Raw genomic sequence first — 25,000 nt, forward strand, 5'->3', positions numbered from 1 at the left:
AGAGAGAGAGAGAGAGAGAGAGAGAGAGAGAGAGAGAGAGAGAGAGAGAGAGAGAGAGAGAGAGAGAGAGAGAGAGAGAGAGAGAGAGAGAGAGAGAGAGAAGAGAGAGAGAGAGAGAGAGAGAGAGAGAGAGAGAGAGGGGGGGAGACAGAAGAGAGGGAGAGAGAATAAGAATGGAAGAAAAAGAAGAGCGCGAGAGAACTGTAATCGCCTCTACATCTCTACTTCGGCGCGCGCCCGTGTGTGTCTTCGCGTTTCAAAGGTAGCGACGACACATGCGCCATTAGCAAAATCGGGCTGCGTTTGTAAGAAATAGACGCGACAGTGTTGATGGTGTTGTCGCGTTAAAAGTGCTATTCGCTCTCCGCTTGTATGCTCGCTTTCATATAGATTGCTATATATATTATTCAATTATACTGCATAGTTGCGAGTATAAGTGTGTGTGGGGGGGGGGTGCGTACGTGTGTGTACGTGCGTGCGTGCGTGCGTGCGTGCGTGTGTGTGCGTGCGCGCGTGTGTGTGTGTGTGTGTGCGTGTGTGTGCGCGCGCGTGTGTATGTCCGCAAGTAACTATACCTATACATACACATATTGACATGTACGCTACAGCACATGCGATGATAGCTGCTCGAGCGTGTACCGGTGATAGTTCACCCGCAACTTGAAGCCCACAGCGTGGGCGCCAGCGCGGAAATACAATACCACCCCAATTATATATATATATATATAGATGCTGGCTATCGTCTAGATTGTTATTATCATCCGCGCGTTTTCATCGCAAAATACAAGATGCGCAGGTTGACTGAGTATCGTAAAGTTAGCTATTACGTTATCACGCCTATTTCGCATGATGATGATGATCATTATTGCCATCGTCATCATCATTATCATCATCATCGTCATCAGCATCTTCATCTTCATCATCATCATCGTCATAACATCATCATCGCAATAATAACTGTCGTTGTCGACGCCGCGCTAAATCTTGATCATGACATACACAGACAAGAACAGGTTCATTTCCGTCCTACCATTAGGCGACGTTGTAGGTTTAGCTGCTGTCATCAGTGATGTCACTTTATCCTTATCTGTCCCTATACCTGTACTTCCTTCGAAGTAAATTCAACGAAGCTACGAAATCGCGCGAGAGTCGAGAAATGTGAGATTGGATGCATGCATGCGCCGTGCCGCGTTCGTGTATATATTTGTATATCAATATATATGATATATGCGTGTGTGTGTGTGTGTGTGTGTGTGTGTGTGTGTGTGTGTGTGTGTGAGTGTTGGCGTGCGTGTTGCGTGCATGCGTGCGTACGTGTGCGTGTGTGCGGCGTGCATGTGTTCTCGTATAGGAAGGTACGCCGTGCATCGTAGTTGCCCTCATTCATACCAGCACCAAACCTTACAAAATACAATAATAATTAATTATTATGAATTATCGAGACGATCGGCTTTCGAGCTGGTGAGGTCGTTGTGCCATGCGCGTGCGACCCGGGCAAGAAATGTCGGTCGCACTCGTTAACTATTAAAAAAAAGCGCTGCAAACATCTTCTCGATATGTTGGCCGTTTGATGAATCTCTGGGATTTACGCCGGGGAATTCGTTCATACAAAAACTTCGTTCACTCTCGTCTTACCAACATAAGCTCTATCGTCTCTATTTTTTATTCCAAGAGAGCAGACAGCTGCTTGCAACACGTAGTTCGCACGTGAATTCGTGCGTGCGGCACGCTGGTTGAGCGAAATGTTGGCGTAGAAAATAAATAATTTCAGTTCCGACAATGCGTTGAATGACTAACTGAAGAAGCGAAACAGCGTTATGCGGTGACGCCATGGCTCACGTGTGGTGACGTAGCTCGCGCGAGAGTGGACGTATAGTGCGGTGGTATGTGATCCGTAAGTGTGACGCCATGGTAATGCAGCTATACGTAATTTGCAGGCCAAAACCATCCGACGTTATTCCGCCCTGAGCGAGCGAGCTCTGACGTCATCTGAATTGCGATCAACCGGCGTTTCTCCGTTTTCTCTGGCGCCCGTTCTGCAACAGTTCTCGTTTCAAGTCCCATAGCTCAGCTTTACACTCGCGCGCAAATCCCCCCGTGGCGCGTGACGTAAGGTGCGAATGCGGCGTGCTGTGAGAGTGACCATACGACACACACACAACACAAAGGAAAAGAATAAAAGATAAAAATATGAAAACGCAAAAGAAAGATGTAGCGTATATTGAGAATGATATGTAGCACCGCCGGGCCAACTCCCACCTGCCGCCGCCACCACACCTCGATACGGTGTAAGCGCGTTACACTAAACAGGTCCACTAACCACCACGACTCGTCCTCCAAGGAAGGAGTGAGGGCATTTCAGAACTATTAGTCTAACATAAGTCATAACATTACTTTTACTGCGTAACGCGTTAGCAGAAACGATCTCTAGACGAAACAGAGTCTACGATATCCAATAGTCTCCTATGTATCTACAAAACAACGACGAAAAACAGAAACTGACAAAAAAATTACCGATTATAGTGATACTACCTTTCGTATGTTCAGTGACACGCTATATTTTTTATGAAAAAGGGGCATTGGTAATGTGGCCCCAATGAGATATGCGGCGACTGCTCTCTTGTTTCGCTGTTTTGAAGGCACTGAGGCGCCGTGTCACGCAGTGAGAGTAAAACGTCATCACGTCAGTTTTGTACTCAGTAAGTATACTATGACATTAATTTTAAACATCAATTACTTAAAGGCATACAGACGACGCATTGATTATGGCAATTTTAGAACGAATGGCTACAGGACGGCACCTTCGTGTTAGTTAAATAAGTTACAATTACCTTATATAGCCCAAACGCGTATAGTTTGTCCAAATGATCACTGCTGTACTGAAGAAATAGCCAAGTTGAAATCCGCGGTCAAATAAATCGCGTTGTTGACAGTTACAACGCCGCATGACGCGGCCGTAACGCGGCGAGGCGGTGTCATACAGATTATAGTGCACCGGACATGTTCGCACGTATGCTCGGCCGCAGTGATTTCGATCCTGGGTCTCGTGCGCATTCGTACGTGTAGGTTTTACTCCCTTGGGATCGGGAATAAAGAATATAGCGAAGATTTGAGATTACAAGCAACATATAATATGTGAAAAGGATAGCCGTCAATGCCGTCACTAGGCAAACAATTTACCCGGGACAAACAATTCGATGCTCAACAAATCCTGAGCAACATGTGAGGTCAGCCGAGACCGAAAGCGAGTGTTATTTTGTTGGGCAATATAATTTAGCGTTGGGCCAGATTACCGAATTTACGATTTCATTTAGACATTTCTTAGTAATTAAGCCAGTGATAATGGACAAATTCTAATACGGCGTTTTGGCTACATAAGGTAATGTACTTATTAACTACCAAGGTGCCAGTTACGGTAGCATTCGTCAACTTTGCATAATCGATGGAAAGTATTAAGCCTTTAAGCCGAGTTCACTTTATCGTTTGTTAGCTCGTAGCTACGATGCGTTACCTTCAACAACATTCTAATGAGGTAAAGTTAATATTTGGCTACTATGATCGCATTAACCTTGCTCATACAGTAAAGTGTCGGTGACAACGGGTCCCCAGATGTCTGTCGTCTCTGTGGTTTACTTACTTGAACACCTGCAGCATGTGTACCGGCAGGTAGCAGACTCCGAAGAAGATGACGACAGCGATGAGCATTTATGCTTGCGTCGCGGCCCAACAGCTGTCTGCTCGACCGCCTGAGGTCCTCTTTCGACTTCAGCGACATCTTGGTCGAAACGAATTAAAAGAAGCGATTAAAATGTTGCCGCGGCGCGATTTGTAACGACCCGGTTGTGAAATTGGACACCAAGTGAAATTTACAAGCGCAAACGAATGCTGAGGAAAGCGCGATTAACACAGCGACAATATGAGCCTGCGTTCACACGTAGCAGAAATCGGCGTATTTAGCGCACACGATGGCAAAATGCGCGGTCCAAGAAATACGGTATCTAAACAAATCCGGTATTTGCCAATGGTAAATACGGCTCAGAGTGCATGTCCCCCAGGGTACTGCCGGACGTACCTTGGGTACGGTGTCGCGGTAAATACCCGGAACGTTACCCTGCGTCACTATTTGAATATGGTTGGGTAAAGATTAGAGTTTTAGGCGGTTAGGGGTGTAAGGGCTCAGGCTTTGGGTTAGGGGCTTCGGTGTTTAGGAGTAGGCGAGCGACTCCTCTAGACTCCCGTAGTGGTAGTTAGGCGAGGTACGTCCGCCCAGTATTAGATAGCTACCAGGGTAGTTCCGGCTCATACCGGACGCGTACCCAGGGTACGTTTCCGGCAGTAATCCCCGGGGAGACATAGACCCTCTCAAGGCGTAAATAACGCGCGTTCCGACCCGAAATAATTTGCGCGTGGCTGAGGAAATACCCGAATCTCTTGGACCCGCGCATTTCCTCGTCGTGAACGCTAGAATACCGGATTTCTGAAGCCTGCGTATTTTATTAGACTGGTTGCGCCAACAGTTCCAGTGTAACGCAGTGGAGAACTGTTGCGAGGCGGGCGGACGACGTCTACGTATTTTATCGGCAGTTGGTGCGGCATTGCATTGTTTATTTCGACATTGTTCGCTTGATTGTTTAAAGCAGCTCGCAGGCGTCGGCAAATACGGCATTTCTGGAGCCGCGAATCAGCGTGTGAACGCTCGGCCGCGTATTTGCCTCAGATTCGGTATTTCGCAAATACCGTATTTCATAAATACGAGGTCTCGTGTGAACGAGGCTATGGTGTCTTCCCATTTCGCCAGTTTTCCACTTCGCCATTTGATATTTCGCCATTTTCACACTTCGCCATTTTCCCATTTCGCCATTTTCCCACTTCGCCAGTTTTCCATTTCGCCAATATTTTATGTTGCTTCCACCCCCTTCACGAAATTGATCCTTTCATTCTTAAAAAAAGAGTCATTTCTAGGTCGTTAGGGTTAGGGTTAGGGTTAGGGTGCCTGTACATGATCCATATGTTTTGATATGTACGATTTCGCCTTCTTGTTCTTCAAATAAATAGTTGACTCTATATCTAAAGATTCGTTATAACTTATTCATTACAGAGGCCTACTTTTAACCCACCTCAAACAAGGGGGTGGTCGGGGAGATAGGACGAAATGGCGGAATGGGAAACTGGCGAAACGGAAAACTGGCGAAATGGGAAAATGGCGAAGTGGGAAATGGCGAAACGGGATATGGCGAAATGGCAAATGGCGAAGTGGGAATTTTTAATGGCGATATGGCTAATGGCGAAGTGGGAAATGGCGAAATGGGAATAAACCGACAATATATGGCAACCGGCCAATATGGCGATCTGGCAAGATGCCCACAGCTCCCGCGATATCACTGCTAGGTCGGTCAGGGCACAGATATCTGTATACACATATTATCAAGAGCTAATAATACCTAGAGTGTACAACGGAAAAACGGGAAAATAGTGCTATTTCACGACAACATTATTCTACTTTGCCTGCGAGTCTAAATAATTTTATGGTATTGCATTTAAGCAGAATTCTTTGCTCTCTAAAACAAGACAACGCGCTTGTCAATACGATACTTCTAGGCTGAGATATTGGTCTCCTAAACCTCCCCTCCACATGCCTCACGCCGCCTCGTACCCGTTTAGTCACCAACCGCTACACGCCCTAAGCATTTCGGCTATCGTTTCCGTCACCGTTTGGAGGATAATTGATGTGACATGCCCAAATTTGGTACTCATACTACACCATATAGTATCTGAGCTGCGTTGTAGACACTTAATTGAGAAACATTGCCGGCTCCATCATGACGGGCATTAGACGGGCTAGAAAAGATAATGGAAGATAAGGGCATAGGCGATGCCCTCAAAAGTCACCTATGATAACCGAAACGCCGTTCATTCATAAAGTTATCGCGGAAAAACCGAACTTTGACGAAGCAATGCTTAGGGGCGTCGAGGTTGGTGAATAAGCTGGATGCGAGGCGGCGTGAGGCATGTGGGAGGGGAAGTTTAGAAACCAATATCTCAGCCTAGACTCGCAGGCAAAGTAGAATAATGTTGTCGTGAAATAGCACTATTTTCTCGTTTTTCCGTTGTACACTCTAGGTATTATTAGCTCTTGATATTATGAAATACTAGCTGGAACCCGCGCTAAGCGCGGGCTTAGTGACTGTGATACATGTGGTACCGATTGTTCAATACCCAGAGAGATAAGAGAAGAGATTGACCTTGACATTGACATTTAACTTCATTATTACATTCTTATTTCTACTTACATTATTGGGCTTACAAAAACTGTGCATGCATGCAACGTCTGTGCATGCAGCACAACGTTCACAGACGGCAAAATATTAGCAAGGCAAAGATATAGCGCCCCCTATTTTCAGGCAAATCTTTACCTCTTTTGTTGGTCTTTTTTAAGCCTTTTTTACCGTTTTTAACCGAGTATAGTTTATAACCCGTCCCGGGTATTCATCGATCTATTCTGTGAATTTGGCGCTATTTGGATCAAAACTGACGGAGCCTTTCATTAACATACATACATACAACATTCGCCAAATTATAGTAAGATGCACAAGTCAAGCTGGATGAGTTTATACATCGAGTTTCTACGCGTGCAAGCCAAATGGCCAGTTTTTTTAGGAAGGGGAATTTCCTTACTATCCGAAACGTTTTTTCAGCCGTCCTAACGCAATGCTGATTGGCTGAAACTGGATGAGATTCACGCTAGGGCAGATAGTGCAAATAGTACGAGCTTCTTATATGGGCAATGGTTTACTCTCCCTGCACGTCGTGAGGCGGAGACCCGAATGTTAGGGGCTTCAACATTATTTCCGGATTGTTTTCTTTAATTATGAAATTAAACAGTTGCAATGTACTTTGTAGGCCTACTGTGTTTCAAATGTTTTTTTCATTTCAATTTCATTTTAAATCTCGCCAGCGTGCACCATTTTCAATGTATCATTTCAAAATGTTCGGGGAGCCCTCCCGGACACCCACCAGGGAGAGGGGGAAACCCCTTCACACACTCTCACTCTTTACGACGCTTCGTGCCTTCGTGACTGCGCTTCAACATTAGTCAATCCCTGGCGACAACGCTAACCATGCGCTCGGTACTTATCGCTGTGCAGTAAAAACACGGCGACATACCGGCAGCTATGATTTCCTACGTAGGGCCTCCTCAAGAAAATGTCTATCATTGCCCCCCTCCCCCCAGAGACCTAAAGAGAGGCGTGGCGCGGAATCGACGTCCGTGAAATTGTCGAGTAAAGTACTGAACTAACTACTGCTATTGCAACTAGCACTTGGTTAATCACAGCGTTTATGGGCCAGGGCGAGGATGGCGTCCAGCTGTCAAAATAAAAGGCATTTTCCTTGCTTCCTCGTTCGCACGCACGCACGCACGCTCGCTCGCACGCACGCACGCACGCACGCACGCACACATGCTCACATCCTCGTTCGCACGCACGCACGCACGCTCGCTCGCAGCCTCGTTCGCACGCACGCACGCATACTCGCAGCCTCGTTCGCTCGCACGCACACACGCTCGCGTCCTCGTTCGCACGCACACATGCTCGCATCCTCGTTCGCACGCACGCACGCACACACGCTCGCATCCTCGTTCGCACGCACGCACGCACGCTCGCAGCCTCGTTCGCACGCACACATGCTCGCATCCTCGTTCGCACGCACACATGCTCGCATCCTCGTTCGCACGCACGCACGCACGCTCGCTCGCAGCCTCGTTCGCTCGCACGCACACACGCTCGCGTCCTCGTTGGCACGCACACATGCTCGCGTCTTCGTTCGCACGCACGCACGCACGCACGCTCGCATTCTCGTTCGCACGCACGCACGCATGCACGCACGTAGCCTCTTTCGCTCGCACGCACACATGCTCGCATCTTCGTTCGCACGCACACACGCTCGCATCCTCGTTCGCACGCACGCACACACGCTCGCATCCTCGTTCGCACGCACGCACGCACGCACGCACGCTCGCAGCCTCGTTCGCACGCACGCACACACGCTCGCTCGCAGCCTTGTTCGCACGCACGCACGCACGCACGCTCGCATCCTCGTTCGTTCGCACGTACACACGCTCGCATCCTCGTTCGCACGCACGCACACACGCTCGCATCCTCGTTCGCACGCACGCACGCTCGCATCCTCGTTCACACGCACGCACGCACGCTCGCACCTTCGTTCGCACGCACGCACGCTCGCATCCTCGTTCGCACGCACGCTCGCACCCTCGTTCGCACGCACGCACGCTCGCATCCTCGTTCGCACGCACGCTCGCACCCTCGTTCGCACGCACGCACGCTCGCATCCTCGTTCACACGCACGCACGCACGCTCGCATCGTTCGCACGCACGCACGCTCGCATCCTCGTTCGCAGCGCCACGCCTCGGCACGCCTTTGCACCCCTTCTTCGCACGTCACACACCACGCTCTGCAACCCTTGTTTCGCACGCAGCGCCACGCACGCTACGCTATCCTTGTTACGCTCGCACGTACAACGCTCGCATCCTCGCTTCGTACGCACGCACACACGCTCGCAATCCACGCGTTCGCACGCACACATGCTTCGGTATCTCGTCGCACGCCACACATGCTCGCACTCCTCGTTTCGCGACGGCACGCACGCACTACACGTTCGCATCCTAGTTTGTTTTGCACGTACAGATCCGCTCCATCCTCGTTCCTGCACGCACACATTGCTCGCATCCTCGTTTCGCACGCACACATTTGCTCGCCCATCCCTCGCTTTCGCGCACGCCGCACGCACACATCGGGCCTCCGCATCCTAGTTCGTTCGTCACGTACACACGCTCGCTCAATCTCGTTCGTACGCACGGCACCCACACGTCTGCATCCTTCGTTCGCACGATCACATGCTCGGCCATCCTCGTTCAGCACGCACGCTACACACGCTCGCATCCTCGTTCGCACGGCCACGCACAACCTACGCTTCGCATGAGACCTCGCTTCACACGTAGCGCACCACGAATGCTTCGCAGTCCCGTTCGCAAGCAACGCCACATGCTCGCATCCTCGTTGCGCACGCCACGCACGCACCGCACGCTCGCATCCGCGTTCGCTACGCACGCACACACGCTCGCATCCTCGTTCGCCACGCTAACTCTCGCACTCCAGCGTTCGCACGCACGACAACACGCTCCATCTCTTTCCACGCACGCACGCACGCTCTCATCCTGGCGTCGTGTGCACCAGCGCACGCTTGCTCCCCTCTCGCTTCGCCCGCCACACAAACACACACACACACACACACCACCACACACACACACACACACACAGCACCACACACACGGCGCACGCAACACAACACACAACACAACACCACGGACACACCACACAACAACTACACCACACAACACACACACCCACCCCCCCCACACACGTACCTTGCGCCTTATACACTGCGCCTTGCTGCGCGCCGGGTATCGTATTCGACCAGAGGCACTGCGCGATCAGTGTGTAAGTGCCCGACATCAGCAGCAGCGGCATCACGTAGAGCACGGCAAGCAGCGTGCAGCGGTACACCATATCGCTCTCCGCCGACCACCAGACGTGACACTGCGACAGTAGACGCGTCAGCTCCGGCTCGAACTTCGGCTTCACGTAGTTGACCACCAGCTCCGGCACACTGATGATGAAGCTCAGCATCCAGATGCAGGCGATGATCAGCTTGGCACGCGTCGCCGTGCTATTGAACTTGAGCGGATGACAGATGGCGTACCATCGCTCCACGGCGATGGCGCTCAGTGTCAGGATGGACACGGATATGGAGACGTTCTGCAACGCGTCAAATGAAGCATAATTATACTATAGTAATGAAAATGTAAATGACATTAATAATAATAATTATATTAACAATAATAATATTAATAACAATGATATAGGGGTTGGGGTCGAGGAAGAGGTAGGTAGGGAAAGTAGTAGTAGGGGTAGGAGTAGGATAGGGGTAGTCGTTAGGGTTTAAGGTATGGGTAAAGGTAGGGATAAATGTAAGGATAAGGTACGGTTAAAGATAGGGGTAGGGATAGAGATAGGATAAGTGTAGTGGTAAGGGTAGCTGTTATAAAATAGGTAAGGGTATGGTTAGGGATAGGGGTAGGGGTTAGGGTAGGTGTAGGAGTTAATGTAGGGGTAGGGATAGACGTAGGGATAGGGATAAGTGTAGGGGTACGAGTAAAGATAGGGATAAGAGTAAGGGTTGGGAAGAGAGAAGGGTAGGAGTAGTGTAGGGGGAAGGTAGGGGTAAAGATAGATGTATGGGTAGAGATAAGTGTAGGGGTGAAGGTAGAGGCCGGGATAGAAGTGGGGTAGGGATATGAGTAGGATTAGGGGTATTGGTTGTGATAGGGCTAAGGTAAGTGTAAGGATAAGAGAAGGGTAGGAGTAGAGTAGGGGTAAAGTACTGGCAATGGTAGAGGCAGGGATAGCGGAGGGGTAGGGATAAGAGTATAGGATTAGGGGTATTCGTAAGACAGAGCCATTTAGGAGCCGTCAGTGGGAGCTGACTTTAATTTGCGTTACGTATCACAGGAAACGACAGACATCGCTGCAATATAAATTAATATGTAATGTAATGTAATAATAAATATTTGTATAAATATTTTTTATAAAATAAATAATATGTAATGTAATGTAATACTAAATAAATTGTATAAATATTTGTATAAAACAAATTAATATGTAATGTAAGCGCGTAGTTTACACGAACATAACTGCATGTAACAGTGGCAACATAAAAGCTTGCAATAGTAAGAAATAGGGATGATAGCCGGTTGGTCACCACGAGATGGGAAGATGGCTGAACAGACGGCAAGGGTCTCTTAACTAAGTGTCGGCGATTGGCTGTTCGATCTTGTGAGCGTGATATGCCGTTGCTTTGGCTGGATGAGTTATTTTATCAGGTTAATAGTCCTGGGCTACTGACGAATGGTGTCTTCTGTCATTCCGATGACAACGACGGAGAGGCAGTTGTGTATTTTTAGCTCTGTTCGAAATGTTATTAGTGCGGACTCTGAGTGACTTTTGTTAGATATTAGTCATCGGAAAATAGTTTCAGATAGAGGACCTGCGTTGGACCGCACGCACGCAACGCACGCACGCCGCGCCGCCTCACGCACGAGCACGTAGTCACGACCTAACGTACGTACGTACGCGTACGTATGTATGATTATGTCTGTATGTTATGTATCGCCCTATGGTGTCTTAATGTATGTATTTACTGATGTGTATTATGTATGTATGGTATGTATGGGATAATGTATGTATGTATGTATGCTAGTCATGTAGTATGGCCCCATCAGCAATGCGTACGGTCCTGTACGTCATGTTAGGTATCATAATGTTATTAAAACCGATTTTCAAGGCCGCACAGCTGGTGCGTTTGAAGAGAACCATGCAGCATGCATCACACTCACTACGCCGTGCGTTTGTATGCTTGCGTCTCTTCCGGCGTATACGCTCTAGCGATTACTGTGGCGGAACGCGCTCGACGGAGCTGCTCTGGTTTGCTTGACGTTTGTCGCTATTCAGGAATCGATTCGATTCGCGCCGCGGCTGCACGTTAATTATTTTGTTATTAGAGAGGTAAACGCCTGAGTAAACTTGAATAGACCGTCGCAGTTTATCAGATATTTGTGCGATGGGTGTGGAAGAGACACCGTCCCGCAAGTCGCCAGCGGCCGTTCAAGATGTCTTCGGAGTACGTGCTGTCGATCGACGTTAGGTCTGTGCTGCGGAGTGCCGCTTGAAGTGCTTAGGGTGCATGCGATGATCGATCGATGAAGCGCTATCTCTATTGGAGCTCGGTCAATCTCTTAACGCTAGATTTTTGCGCAGCGGATTCAGTGATTTTACGTGTAGGAAATAATCGCCTTTCTGTGGCGAGAACATGTATTTCTGCGTAATGGTTTCGTGATCAATAAATCCAAAGCTTCCGAGTGGCGCCAGGGGAAGAAACCGGTCCCGTCCTATATACTAATGCGTAATTGAAATCGCTTTGGCTGGGCTGTGTGCTTCGGACCGTGAATTACAGCAAACAAGCTATAGTGTGGCGCGCTGGTGGATTACCTGTAGAAAAACTCGCGCAAACCATTTTTGATTCGTCGGTTTTAAAGCCGAATGACGCATTCGGCTGATATCTACACGCAAGTGAGTCACGTGCCGATGTTCGGCGGTGTGCGTGATGTTGCGTCGTGCGGGCAATCAGACTGTGGGCGTGGTGGCGTCGAGGGCAATTCAGTCATGTCTGTGGTGTCGGTTGCGTGCGTGCGGCTCGCTGTGGTCCGTACCCTGCGTGCTGGCGCGCGCGTGCGTGTGGTGTCCGCGAGGCAAGGCCGGCGTCGTGGACGGTCGTCGATGATTGAATGATGGTGATGTGACTCAGCGCACGAAGGATGCGATGTGATAATGACAGGACGCCGACGATGATGATAGACAGCGCAATAACCGGCGATTAATATCAGAGCAATGATCCGATAATAATCAATGATGATAAGAGGACTTATGGATGATTAAAAAAAATTGACAATTGACGAATATTTACATGTGCGTAATGATGACGATTAAGATGAGACCATGATGACGCACGGAGCAGACAATGGTAAACCGGTCGATAGATTGACGACGCGGACACCGGCTCATGATGCGACCGACCGACGACATCCGTGTGCATGATGCGCGACGACGAACAGAAACGGGCGATGACGAGCCGAGGATACGGAGACGGATAGCGTGAAAAGGAACGACATTAGTGATGATGAAGCGGAGACTAATGCACTCTCACCTGCATCCCATTGTTCACACTAAAATTATTATGTCGCGATCCATTAGGGCACGTTATGTAGGTAGGAAGCCATTACTCGCCACACAGGCGTGTCCTGTGAAGCGCGCGTACGCAGTTTTTTTTTTTATCTTGCTACTACAGCGGCAATATATCAATTGTCGCCAACGCCCATTGGCCGGCCTGCTGGCTAGGCGCACTGACGTCGACAGCAGCGAGTCCGTACGCGCCGACTAGATGCACTGTGTGTTAGTACTTCACCAAGTGCGGGACATTATATATGTATGGTTTATGTCATCCTCGGTTGTCTCCGTGGCGTGGTTCGATCAGGTGCGTTTGTCTCATGATGGGCAGGGGTTTTCTTTTTACTTAATACAATAAGACTTCACATACATTAGTCATTATCGCGCCTGCGTTGCGCACGCAAGCGACGTCCAGGTTGGACACCTGCGCACGGCTCGTTCATTCCCTGCTTGTCTTGATGCCGTCTGGGTTTGTCTACCCTGCGCCTGCTGCCATCTCAGTCTGTCCTTCTGCTCCTGCCTGTCAGACGTATCTGTCTATTCGTTTGTCTGGCCTGTCTGTCTGCCGCGAGGTCTTTGCAGCTAGGGCAGCTTCGGTCTGTGCTCCGTCGCTTTAAAAATGGCAGCACGGCGTGAGCGTCGTAATGCTCCTCTCTTAGGCAGCGAAATCAGGCGTTAGGCCAACAACGGCTCTTAGGGCATGTACTGAAAGCAAGTCTTCGATAAATGTCGGAGAGAGAGAGCGAGGGGCGGTAAGAGATGAGAGAAGAAAGAGATGAGAAGGCAAGAGAGTGAGGAGAGAGGAGAGAGAAGTGAAGAGAGCGCGAGACACGAGAACGACAGAACGAGAGCGCGCCGCGAGAGAGAGTATGACGCGAAAGAAGCGTGAGAGAGAGAGAGAGAGAGAGGGGGACAGAGAGATAAGAGGACAGAGAAAAATGAGAGAGAGAACGAGAGAGGGGCCTGATGTCAAAGCTATCTTCTTGCATCCGGGAGGTTCGCGTTTGGCTAACGTTTCCCTCGTTTATTTGGCGTTACTTAACAAGTGTGCGAGCTTATGCATCTCTGTATGCGTGATAAACATTCCGATACTCTGCCACATACGTAGTGAATATTGTTGGCCTCGCGCCAGCGAGCATGGAAGCCATCGCTAGCATACAGCGACTGATCTTCGGACCATAGACGAATCAGGTATCCAGAACACAAGCCGCGCCTGCCGCGCACGCAACCAACGCATATAATGCTAATAGTTCCCCTGCAATGCTTCTTTGTGAGATCCTCGTAACAACACTTTTGTATATACTATCAATGGCTACATATCCAACCAGCCAAATAATATTCACGTGTAAAACTCAGGTAGAGGCTGTGCCGCCGATAAAGACTGTCGCACCAGTAGGCCTCTTCTTCAGCACATGTGTCGGCAACAATAACTGGCTACGCTTAGATTCGAACTCTCAGAGGCGTTCAAGCAGCCGTAACTATAGAACTATATAGTATGACCCGTATAGATAGGTACTAGTACTTATACTCGTACTAGTATACTCGTTGAGTCAACGACTGATAGATTACCGCACCTCAGTCATTGCACCCTAATGTCAAGCGCATGCGAAATCTGCGGATCGGTGTGATAGATAGATCGGGTTGGTGAGAACATGCAGTGAGCCTATATCTGAAATTGACCTTAATCAAGAATCTTCTTCTATGTTAATGACTTTGCCATTGAAAAAAATTGTTGTTATATTTTTATCATTAAAAGTCGCGTACGATCCAACGGGACGTAATTTATGCTGTCTATTTACATTACCGGTGCTATCTCTACGTTGAGAAGATCCTTATAGTCAGCCTGGCTGTTCGGGCTATATAGGTGGTGTTTGGTGGCAGATGTTCCTTCTAAAAGTAGTGATTTTTGTACGCAGAGTAGTACCCCATACTATGTACGATTTTAGCCCTATTGGCAAATCGCAAAATGTGCCGCCATCTGAGACTAAAGGAGTCCAGTGTACTACAGAAAGGCGAAAGGGCTAGTATGAATAAAATTATATATTTTATGGGGTTTTCGGGGTCAAAGAATTGAGTTATGATGTTTCTTGACATCGATTGCAGGTTTTTTCGGGCCTGTTACATTTGCATTGGGTCAAAATGCAACCAGTTGGCTGCATATCGCGGCAAATGCGGTGGAGATATTACTTAGATTTTCTTAATCTCTTTCTAATCTCCTTGGCGGGTGATAAGTTGGGTATGAAACTTTTCAGGGTTATCATTATTCTAACTGCACAGCATAACACATACTGAATACATCTATCGTAAGGACTAATAAAAAGAAATAATTTAAGTACCCAAAATATTCTTGTAACGGTTTTTCATTCTACGGCGCTCAAACAGTGGTGGACAAATGTGGACATGCTTCAACATAGAATTAAATTCTGCTATGATTTGCTATTCCATATAGCTATCATGCTAGTTCCTCAAATGGAACGTTAGGTAACATCGTTACAGTTACATGCAGTTGGTGTTTAAATAAAGAACAGTACAACGGCAAGGTAGGCTTGGTCCGCATGTTGAATGCTTATGGGTTCAAAGTGATTTACTAGTCATTGGTTTCGTCGTCGGCAGTTACTATAATCAGTAAGTTCAACTGGCGCACAACAGTGGCTCTCGGATATAATGTATGGCCGTGCCCATACATTTTAAGCATTAAGTCAACTCTAGTCGTTGCTGTCACGACTTGTTGCTACATCCCGCTGTCGCATTTGCGAGTACGTCACACTACACCCGGGCGCGCTTGCACTTGCAACCTTCCTGTGCATGCATTGAGGCAGCTGCGTGCAGCAGCAGGGGCATGCTTCTGAAGCGTCACGGATGTGTAGTCCATGAGCGGCTGCCAGGCACCTCGTACCATCTTTTGCAGCCGCCACTCACTGAGTCCGGAATTCGTTGCGCACTTGTGGTAAGACTGATTCGAGTAGAAGCTCGGCCGTGATAGTAGCGCTCGTTTGAGTATCTGGAACAGTGCTGCTGTGTGTTAGGTGGGGAGGTCTCCAACATTCTGCTGTCCAGTGGTGAATAGGCGATGCCGCGGCCTCGTTGACAACCATCTGCACGCCCAGTTCTCGGTTCATTGCTGTACATGAGAACAACTAGCGCCATTCGATTCCGCTACATATGTATCGACTCGAGAGTGAAGACATCAGGGTTTCGCGTGAGGGCACCAATTGTTCCGGTTAACCTGGTAAGCTAGCCATGCTGCCAGGCAGTCTTACTTTTCCACAACCAAAAAAACTAAGTGATGTTGTATCGCACCCGTCTAAGCTGGAAGAGGGGTAAGTGCGAAAGCGATTTGAAGACCAGCTTGTCGAAGGATGACATTGACGGTTGTCACGGTAAATGTTTGGCCGCTACCCGCTGAGGCCTACCCAGAGCTCCGATAGGCCGAGATTCTCAAAAAATCGACTCAAAACACAACATCGCTATCCACGGTTCGATCTAGGCTGTTTTGTATCCATCTTGTACCAAGGCTTGGTCCTTCAAAATCCTTCGCATGGACCCCTTCGTTCGCGAGAGCCAACCGGTGCGCTACAAATCACAGTTGTTTGGTTCGTGGAAAGAAGACTGCGCCTCGGGCAGCATGGCCAGCCCTTACCAAGTTAACCGTACACATTGGTGACCCTCACGCGAAACCCTGAGTCTTACTCTCGAGTGATACAATGACGGATCGAAATGCCTAGTTGTTTCTCATGTACAGACAGAGGATGGGTTGCAGATGGTTCACGAGGCCCGGCATCGGCCTATTCAGCCACTGAACAGAAATGTTGGAGAATCCTCCACTTACACAAGCAACAGCTGTTCCAGCATGTCAATCCGAGCGGCTACTTCAGGCCGCTCTACTGAATCCGTCTACCACAGTGCAGCAACGAATTCCCGACTTTAGTGATTGGGGCTGGCAAAAAGATGGCAAGGGTGCCTGGCAGCCGCTATGGACTACACTCCGTGACGCTTCAGAAGCATGCACCCTTCTGCTGCACTGCAGCTGCCTCAAGTCATGCACAGGAAGGTGCAAGTGCAATCGCGCCGGTGTCAGGTTCACGATGCTCTGCAAATGCGAGAGCGGATGTAGCAACAACGTTGACAGCAACGACTAGGGGGACTTAATGCTAAAATGTATGGGCACAGGCCATACATATATCGAGAGCACTGTTGTGCCCAGTCGAAATTACTGATTATATAACTAGACACAAACCATGACAGTCATTACTTCTAACCAAAGATTCCATATCGGAAAGCCTGCCTTGCCTGTTGTATTTGTCTCTTTATACACAACTGTGTAACTGTAACTATGTTAACTTAACATACATGTAGGAATAGATGACTAATATGGAATAGACAAATCAAGCAAATTATAATTCTTGTTGAAGCCATGTCCACCATTGTCCATCATGTTTGAGCTCCGTAGAATAAAAATTTACAAGAATATTTGGTACTTAAATTCTTCCTTTTATTATTTCCTTACGATAATGTATGTCAGTATGTTTATGTGTGCATGTTAATAATTGATAACCCTCAAGTTAGTTTCATCCCAACATTACATCCCCCCAAAGATAGAAAGAGATTAGAAAATCTAAGCATACACATCACAGCATTTTCCCGTATGGCAGCCATATTGGATTTGACCATTGTAACAGCCCAAAGAAACCTCAAATCGATGTAAGAACATCATAATCAGATTCTCTGACCCCGAAAACCCCATAAATATATAAACTTTTATCATACTAGCCCTTTCCCTTTTGGAACTACACTTGATCTTTAGCTCAGATGGCGGCCATCTTGGATTTGCCCAATATGGCGGCCCCAGGGGGCGCCCTTCTTGGCGCCCGGCAGAAATCGTAATAGTATGGTATAAGCTACCTCTGGACCAAATTTAGTACTTTTAGAAGAGTCTGCACCAAACAACCCCTATATAGCCCTAACAGCCCTGACTATTAAGGATACTCTCCACGTTGCGCAAGGGTATTGCTCTCGTGAAGATTAAACGTTTATTGGCGAATTAATCAAATCAATCACTTGTTTTATTTATAGAGGAGATATATCTCTATGCTCAAGCCAAAAAATTTCATGAAATTTCCAGCCCCTAATTATGTTACCACACAAATTTTGAATTTTTATGTAAAAATGGTATTTTGGATATTTCTCAACTACCAGAAGGAGTGAAGATACAAAATTTTTGCCACATGTTAAGCACAATATGGACCAAAACAATCCGTCAGGATTTTTCTTTAATTTACATATTTACCGAGAAAACTCGAAAAAACTGCTTAAAAATCAAGTTATGTGTAAAAATAGAAAATTTTAGCGAATAAAGAGGCATAACTAATAAAGTAAGGCACTTAATAACAATCCCTGACGGGCTTTTTTACCACAAAATGTTACCATTAAAACGAGTGTAAAATTAAATTAATCCGAGTTGTAATCACAGAGAAATATCCATTTATACATCGGCTACTATGTCAGAAATCGAAACGGGGAAATTAATCAGCGTTTTTCTATTTTTCACAATGAGTGACCGCCTGTGTGTAAAATGGGTGAACGTATGTGATATATCTATTGTTAGTACTTACTGCGACATATCCATGACTAACTGACACCACTAAATTGGTAAAATGTTCCATGCACCTTGAGAAATTGTAAGAAATTACGATGTATGTATGTATGTATGTATGTGTGTATGTATGTATGTATGTATGTATGTATGTATGTATGTATGTATGTATGCATGTATGTATGCACATCACATACGTACGTACGTACGTATGTATGTATCAATTTATTAAACAGATTATTCAAGCCGCACAGCTGGTGCGATTGAAGAGAACCATGCATGCATGCACTCCACTCACCGCGTGCGTGTATGCTGCGTCTCTTCCCGCGGTTATACTATGCGATTACTGTGGCGTGGAACGCGCGACGGGGCTGCTCTGTTTGCTTGAGTTTGTCGCTATTAGGAATCGATTCGATTCGCCGCGGCGCACGTAATGTATTTTTTATTACGGAGGTAAACGCCGAGTAATTGAATAACGCGCGTTCAGATTTGTGCGATGGAGTGTGGAAGAGACACGCCCGCAAGTCAGGCGCGTTCAAATGTCTTCGGATAATGTTTCTATTTAGTCTGCCCGGAGGCGCTTTGATTAGGTGCATGCGCGAGATCGATCGATGAAGCGCTATCCATGACTCGTCATCTTTTACGCTAGATTTTTGCAAGCGGCAGATTTAATTAGAAATAAACGCCTTTCTGTGGCGAGACAATTTCGCGTAATGTTTCGTGATCATAAATCCAAAGCTTCGCGGAGTGCGGCAGGGAAAGAACCTCCGCCTATATACTAATGCGTAATGAAATCCTTTGCTGTGTGATTCGGGACCGGTGAATTACAGCAAACACACTATAGTGTGCGCGCGTGTATAAACATGTGAAAAACGCGCGCAAAATATTTTTGATTCGTCGGTTTTAAGCCGATGACGCATTCGGCTGATAATTACCGCAGGAGTCACGTGTACCGATGTGTGCGTGTGCGTGTGTGCGTGCGTGCGTGCATGACTGTGCGCGTGTGCGTGAGGGCATGCATTCATGTCTGTGTGTGCGTATGCGTGCGTGCGCGCGCTTGTGTACGTACATGCGTGCGTGCGCGCGCGTGCGTGTGTGTCCGCGAGGCACGGCGACGTGGACGGCGTCGATGATGATGATGGTGATGACTAGGACGACGATGACGATGTCGATAATGACGACGCCGACGATGATGAAGACAGCGACAATAACGGCGATTAATGATAACAATGATGATAATAAAAATGATGATAATAAAAATGATGATAATAAAAATGACAATGACAATATTAATGCTAATGATGACGATTAAGATGACGATGATGACGACGCCGACAACGGTCATGATGACGACGCCGACAACGGTCATGATGACGACGACGACAACGGTCATGATGGCGACGACGACAAACGGCGATGACGACGAGGATACGGAGATGGATCACGTGAAGAAGGAAGACATTAGTGATGATGAAAATGGAACTAATGCACTCTCACATGCATACATGTATCACAAAAATTATTATTCGCGATCCATTAGGCACGATGTAGAAGCCATTACGTCGCCACAGCGTGTCTGTGAGCGGGCGACAGTTTTTTTTTATCTTCTACTACACAATATCAATTTCGCAAACGCCGGCTAGCTGGCTAGCTCATGACGTCGACAGCAGCGAGTCCGACGTCGCCGACTAGATGCACTGTGTAACTTACCAGTCGGACATTATATAATGGTTTACTGTCATCCTCTCCTCCTGCGTGGTCGATCAGGCGTTGTCTCATGAGGCAGGGTTTTATTTTTTACTTTAATACTAAACTCAAATACATTAGTCAATTATGCGCCTGCGTGCGCAGCGCAAGCGACGTCAGTTGCACACGCGCACTCGTTCATCTGCTTGTCTGACTGTCTGTTTGTCTATCTGCCTGCCTGCCTCTCAGTCTGTCTATCTGCCTGCCTGCCTGTCAGTCTGTCTATCTGTTTGTCTGCCTGTCTGTCTGCCCAGAGGTCTTTGCACGTAGGGCAGCTCGGCTGTGCTCGTGCTTAAAAATGGCAGCAACGCGTGAGCGTTAATGCATCTCTCTTGCACGAAATCGCGTTAGGAGAACAGCGGGCTTTTAGGGCAGTACGAAAGAGAGTTCGTATATGTGCGAGAGAAAGAGAGAGGGGGAGGAAGAGAGAGAGAGAGAAAGAGAGAGAGGGCAAGAGAGTGGGAGAGAGAGAGAGAGTGGAAGAGAGCGCGAGACAGAGAAAGAAAGAACGAGAGCGAGCGCGAGAGAGAGAGAGCGAAAGAACGTGAGAGAGAGAGAGAGAGAGGGGAAGAGAGTAAGAGAAAAAAAATAGAGAGAGAACGAGAGAGGGGCTGATGTAAAAAGGATCATCTTGGCTCCGGGAGGCGTTTGGCTAACGTTTCCCTCGTTTATTTGGCGTTACTTAACAAGTGTGACACATTAGTACATCTTGTTACGGAATACATCCGATATGGATGTGCGCTCATACGTGCGTGCAAGATTGTTGGCCTCGCGCCAGGGAGATGAAGCCATCGCTACATACACAGCTGATTTGGACATACACGAATCGGTATCAGAGACACACGCGCGCGCGCACGAACACGCAACCATAATGTAATAGTTCACTGCATGCTTCTTTGTGTAGCATCCTCGTAACAAAACTTTTTTATATATACAATGGCAACATCCAACCAGCAAACTAAATCCACGTGGGAAAACTCAGTAGAGCTGTGCCCCATAAAGACTGTCCAGGCCTCTTCTTCACACATGTGCGCAACAATAACGTGGCTACGATTAGATTCGAACTCCAGAGCGTTCAGCTCGATACTATAGACTATATAGTATACTCGTATAGTATAGTACTAGTACTAGTACTCGTACTAGTATACTCGTATACTAACGACTATAGATTACCCTCTCATCACCTATGTCAAATGCGAAATCCGCGGGATGGTGTGATAGATTAGATGGATTGGTGAGACAGCAGTGAGCCTAGTATCTTAAATTGACTACGTCACGAATTTTCTATAGTGTATATTTGCAAAAAAAATTGTTGTTATTTTTTACATTAAAAGTAAGTACTAACGGGACTAAATTTATCGTCAAATTCTTACCTGCTAATTAAGTTGGAGAGTATCCTTAATAGTCAGGGCTGTTAGGGCTATATAGGGGTTGTTTGGTGCAGATTCTTCTAAAAGTACTAATTTTGGACCAGAGGTAGCTTATACCATACTATTACGATTTTACGTATTGGGCAAATCCAAAATGGCCGCCATCTGAGCTAAAGATCAAGTGTAGTTCCAAAAGGGAAAGGGCTAGTATGATAAAAGTTTATATATTTATGGGGTTTTCGGGGTCAGAGAATCTGATTATGATGTTCTTACATCGATTTGAGGTTTCATTGCGGGCTGTTACAATGGTCAAATCCAATATGGCTGCCATACGGGCAAATGCTGTGATGTGTTATACTTAGATTTTCTAATCTCTTTCTATCTTGGGGGGGTGTAATGTGGTGAAACTAATTTGAGGGTTATCAATTATTAACATGCACACATAAACATACTGACATACATTATCGTAAGGAAATAATAAAAGAAATAATTTAAGTACCAAATATTCTTGTAAATTTTTATTCTACGGAGCTCAAACATGGTGGACAATGGTGGACATGGCTTCAACAAGAATTATAATTTGCTTGATTTGTCTATTCCATATTAGTCATCTATTCCTAAATGTATGTTAGGTTAACATAGTTACAGTTACACAGTTGTGTATAAAGAGACAAATACACAGGCAAGGTAGGCTTTCCGATGTGGAATCTTTGGTTAGAAGTGATTACTGTCATGGTTTGTGTCCAGTTATATAATCAGTAAGTTCAACTGGGCACAACAGTGCTCTCGATATATGTATGGCCTGTGCCCATACATTTTAGCATTAAGTCACTCTAGTCGTTGCTGTCAACGTTGTTGCTACATCCGCTGTCGCATTTGCAGAGTATCGTGCACCTGACACCGGCGCGATTGCACTTGCACCTTCCTGTGCATGACTTGAGGCAGCTGCAGTGCGCAGAAGGGTGCATGCTTCTGAAGCGTCACGGAGTGTAGTCCATAGCGGCTGCCAGGCACCTGTACCATCTTTTGCCAGCCCCACTCACTGAAGTCGGGAATTCGTTGCGCACTGTGTAGACTGATTCCAGTAGAAGCTGGCCTGAAGTAGCGCTCGTTTGATATGCTGGAACAGTGCTGCTTGTGTAGGTGGGAGGTTCTCCAACATTCTCTTCCAGTGGTGAATAGGCGATGCCGGGCCTCGTTGACACCATCTGCACCACATTCCTTGCTGTACATGAGAACAACTAGGCATTCGATCCGCTGCATATGTATCGACTCGAGAGTGAAGACATCAGGGTTTCGCGTGAGGGTCACCAATGTGTCGGTTAACTCTGTAAGCTAGCCCATGCTGCCCAGGCAGTCTTCTTCCACAACCAAAAAACTGTGATGTTGTATCGCACCCGGTTAAGCTGTGGAAGAGGGGTAGTGCAAAGGATTTTGAAGAACCAAGCTTGGTGAAGATGACATGGACGGAAATGTCACGGTAATGTTTGCCGCTACCGAGGCCTACCCAGAGCTCCGATAGGCCGAGATTCTCAAAAAATCGGACTGCCAAAACAACAACATCGCTATCCACGGTTCGGATATAGGCTGTTTTGTATCCATCTTTACCAAGCTTGGTCCTTCAAAATCCTTCGCATGACCCCTCTTCCACAGCCTAACCGGGTGCGATACAACATCACAGTTTTTTGGTTGTGGAAAGAAGACTGCCTGGGCAGCATGGGCCAGCTTACCAAAGTTAACCGACACATTGGTGACCCTCACGCGAAACCCTGATGTCTTCACTCTCGAGTCGATACATATGCAGCGGATCGAATGCCTAGTTGTTCTCATGTACAGCAAGAGATGTGGTGCAGATGTGTGTCAACGAGGCCGGCATCGCCTATTCACCACTGGAAGCAGAATGTTGGAGAACCTCCCACTTACACAAGCAGCACTGTTCCAGCATGTCAAACGAGCGCTACTTCAGGCCAGCTCTACTGGAATCAGTCTACCACAGTGCAGCAACGAATTCCCGACTTCAGTGAGTGGGCTGCGCAAAAGATGGTACGGGTGCCTGGCAGCCGCTATGGACTACACTCCGTGACGCTTCAGAAGCATGCACCCTTCTGCTGCACTGCAGCTGGCCTCAAGTCATGCACAGGAAGTGCAAGTGCAATCGCGCCGGTGTCAGAGTTCACCGATGCTCTGCAAATGCGAGAGCGGATGTAGCAACAACGTTGACAGCAACGACTAGGGGACTTAATGCTAAAATGTATGGGCACAGGCCATACATATATCGAGAGCACTGTTGTGCCCATCGAAATTACTGATTATATAACTAGACACAAACCATGACAGTCATTACTTCTAACCAAAGATTCCATATCGGAAAGCCTGCCTTGCCTGTTGTATTTGTCTCTTATACACAACTGTGTAACTGTAACTATGTTAACTTAACATACATGTAGGAATAGATGACTAATATGGAATAGACAAATCAAGCAAATTATAATTCTTGTTGAAGCCATGTCCACCATTGTCCACCATGTTTGAGCTCCGTAGAATAAAAATTTACAAGATATTTTGGTACTTAAATCTTCCTTTTATTATTTCCTTACGATAATGTATGTCAGTATGTTATGTGTGCATGTTAATAATTGATAACCCTCAAGTTAGTTTCATCCCAACATTACATCCCCCCAAAGATAGAAAGAGATTAGAAAATCTAAGCATACACATCACAGCATTTTCCCGTATGGCAGCCATATTGGATTTGACCATTGAACAGCCCAAAAAACTCAAATCGATGTAAGAACATCATAATCAGATTCTCTGACCCGACAAACCCCATAAATATATAAACTTTTATCATACTAGCCCTTTCCCTTTTGGAACTACACTTGATCTTTAGCTCAGATGGCGGCCATCTTGGATTTGCCAATATGCGGCCCCAGGGGCGCCCTTCTTGGCGCCGCAGAAATCGTAATAGTATGGTATAAGCTACCTCTGGACCAAATTTAGTACTTTTAGAAGAATCTGCACTAAACAACCCTATATAGCCCTAACAGCCCTGACTATTAAGGATACTCTCCACTTGCGCAAGGTATTGCTCTCGTGAAGATTAAACGTTTATTGGCGAATTAATCAAATCAATTACTTGTTTATTTATAGAGGAGATATATCTCTATGCTCAAGCCAAAAATTTCATGAAATTTCCAGCCCCTAATTATGTTACCACACAAATTTTGATATTTTATGTAAAAATGGTATTTTGGATATTTCTCAACTACCAGAGAGGAGTGAGGATACAAAATTTTTGCCACAGTTAAGCACAATATGGACCAAAACAATCCGTCAGGATTTTGCTTTAATTTACATATTTACGAGAAAACTCGAAAAAACTGCTTAAAAATCAAGTTATGTGTAAAAATAGAAAATTTTAGCGAATAAAGAG

General features: G+C 46.9%; 1 protein-coding gene across 1 annotated transcript in view; it reads right to left on the reverse strand.

Annotated features, from left to right (window-relative positions):
* The window catches only part of LOC106812193 (orexin receptor type 2-like), a 49,276-nt gene that overhangs the window by 4,757 nt on the left and 19,519 nt on the right, over positions 1 to 25,000 (reverse strand). The window contains exon 2 of the mRNA XM_014816017.1: positions 9,444 to 9,834. Coding sequence (XP_014671503.1) covers positions 9,444 to 9,834 — 391 coding nt within the window. The remainder of the gene's footprint in view (positions 1 to 9,443; positions 9,835 to 25,000) is intronic.

Source organism: Priapulus caudatus, unplaced genomic scaffold (genome assembly GCF_000485595.1).
Source record: "Priapulus caudatus unplaced genomic scaffold, Priapulus_caudatus-5.0.1 Scaffold618, whole genome shotgun sequence".
NCBI lineage: Eukaryota > Metazoa > Priapulida > Priapulimorpha > Priapulimorphida > Priapulidae > Priapulus > Priapulus caudatus.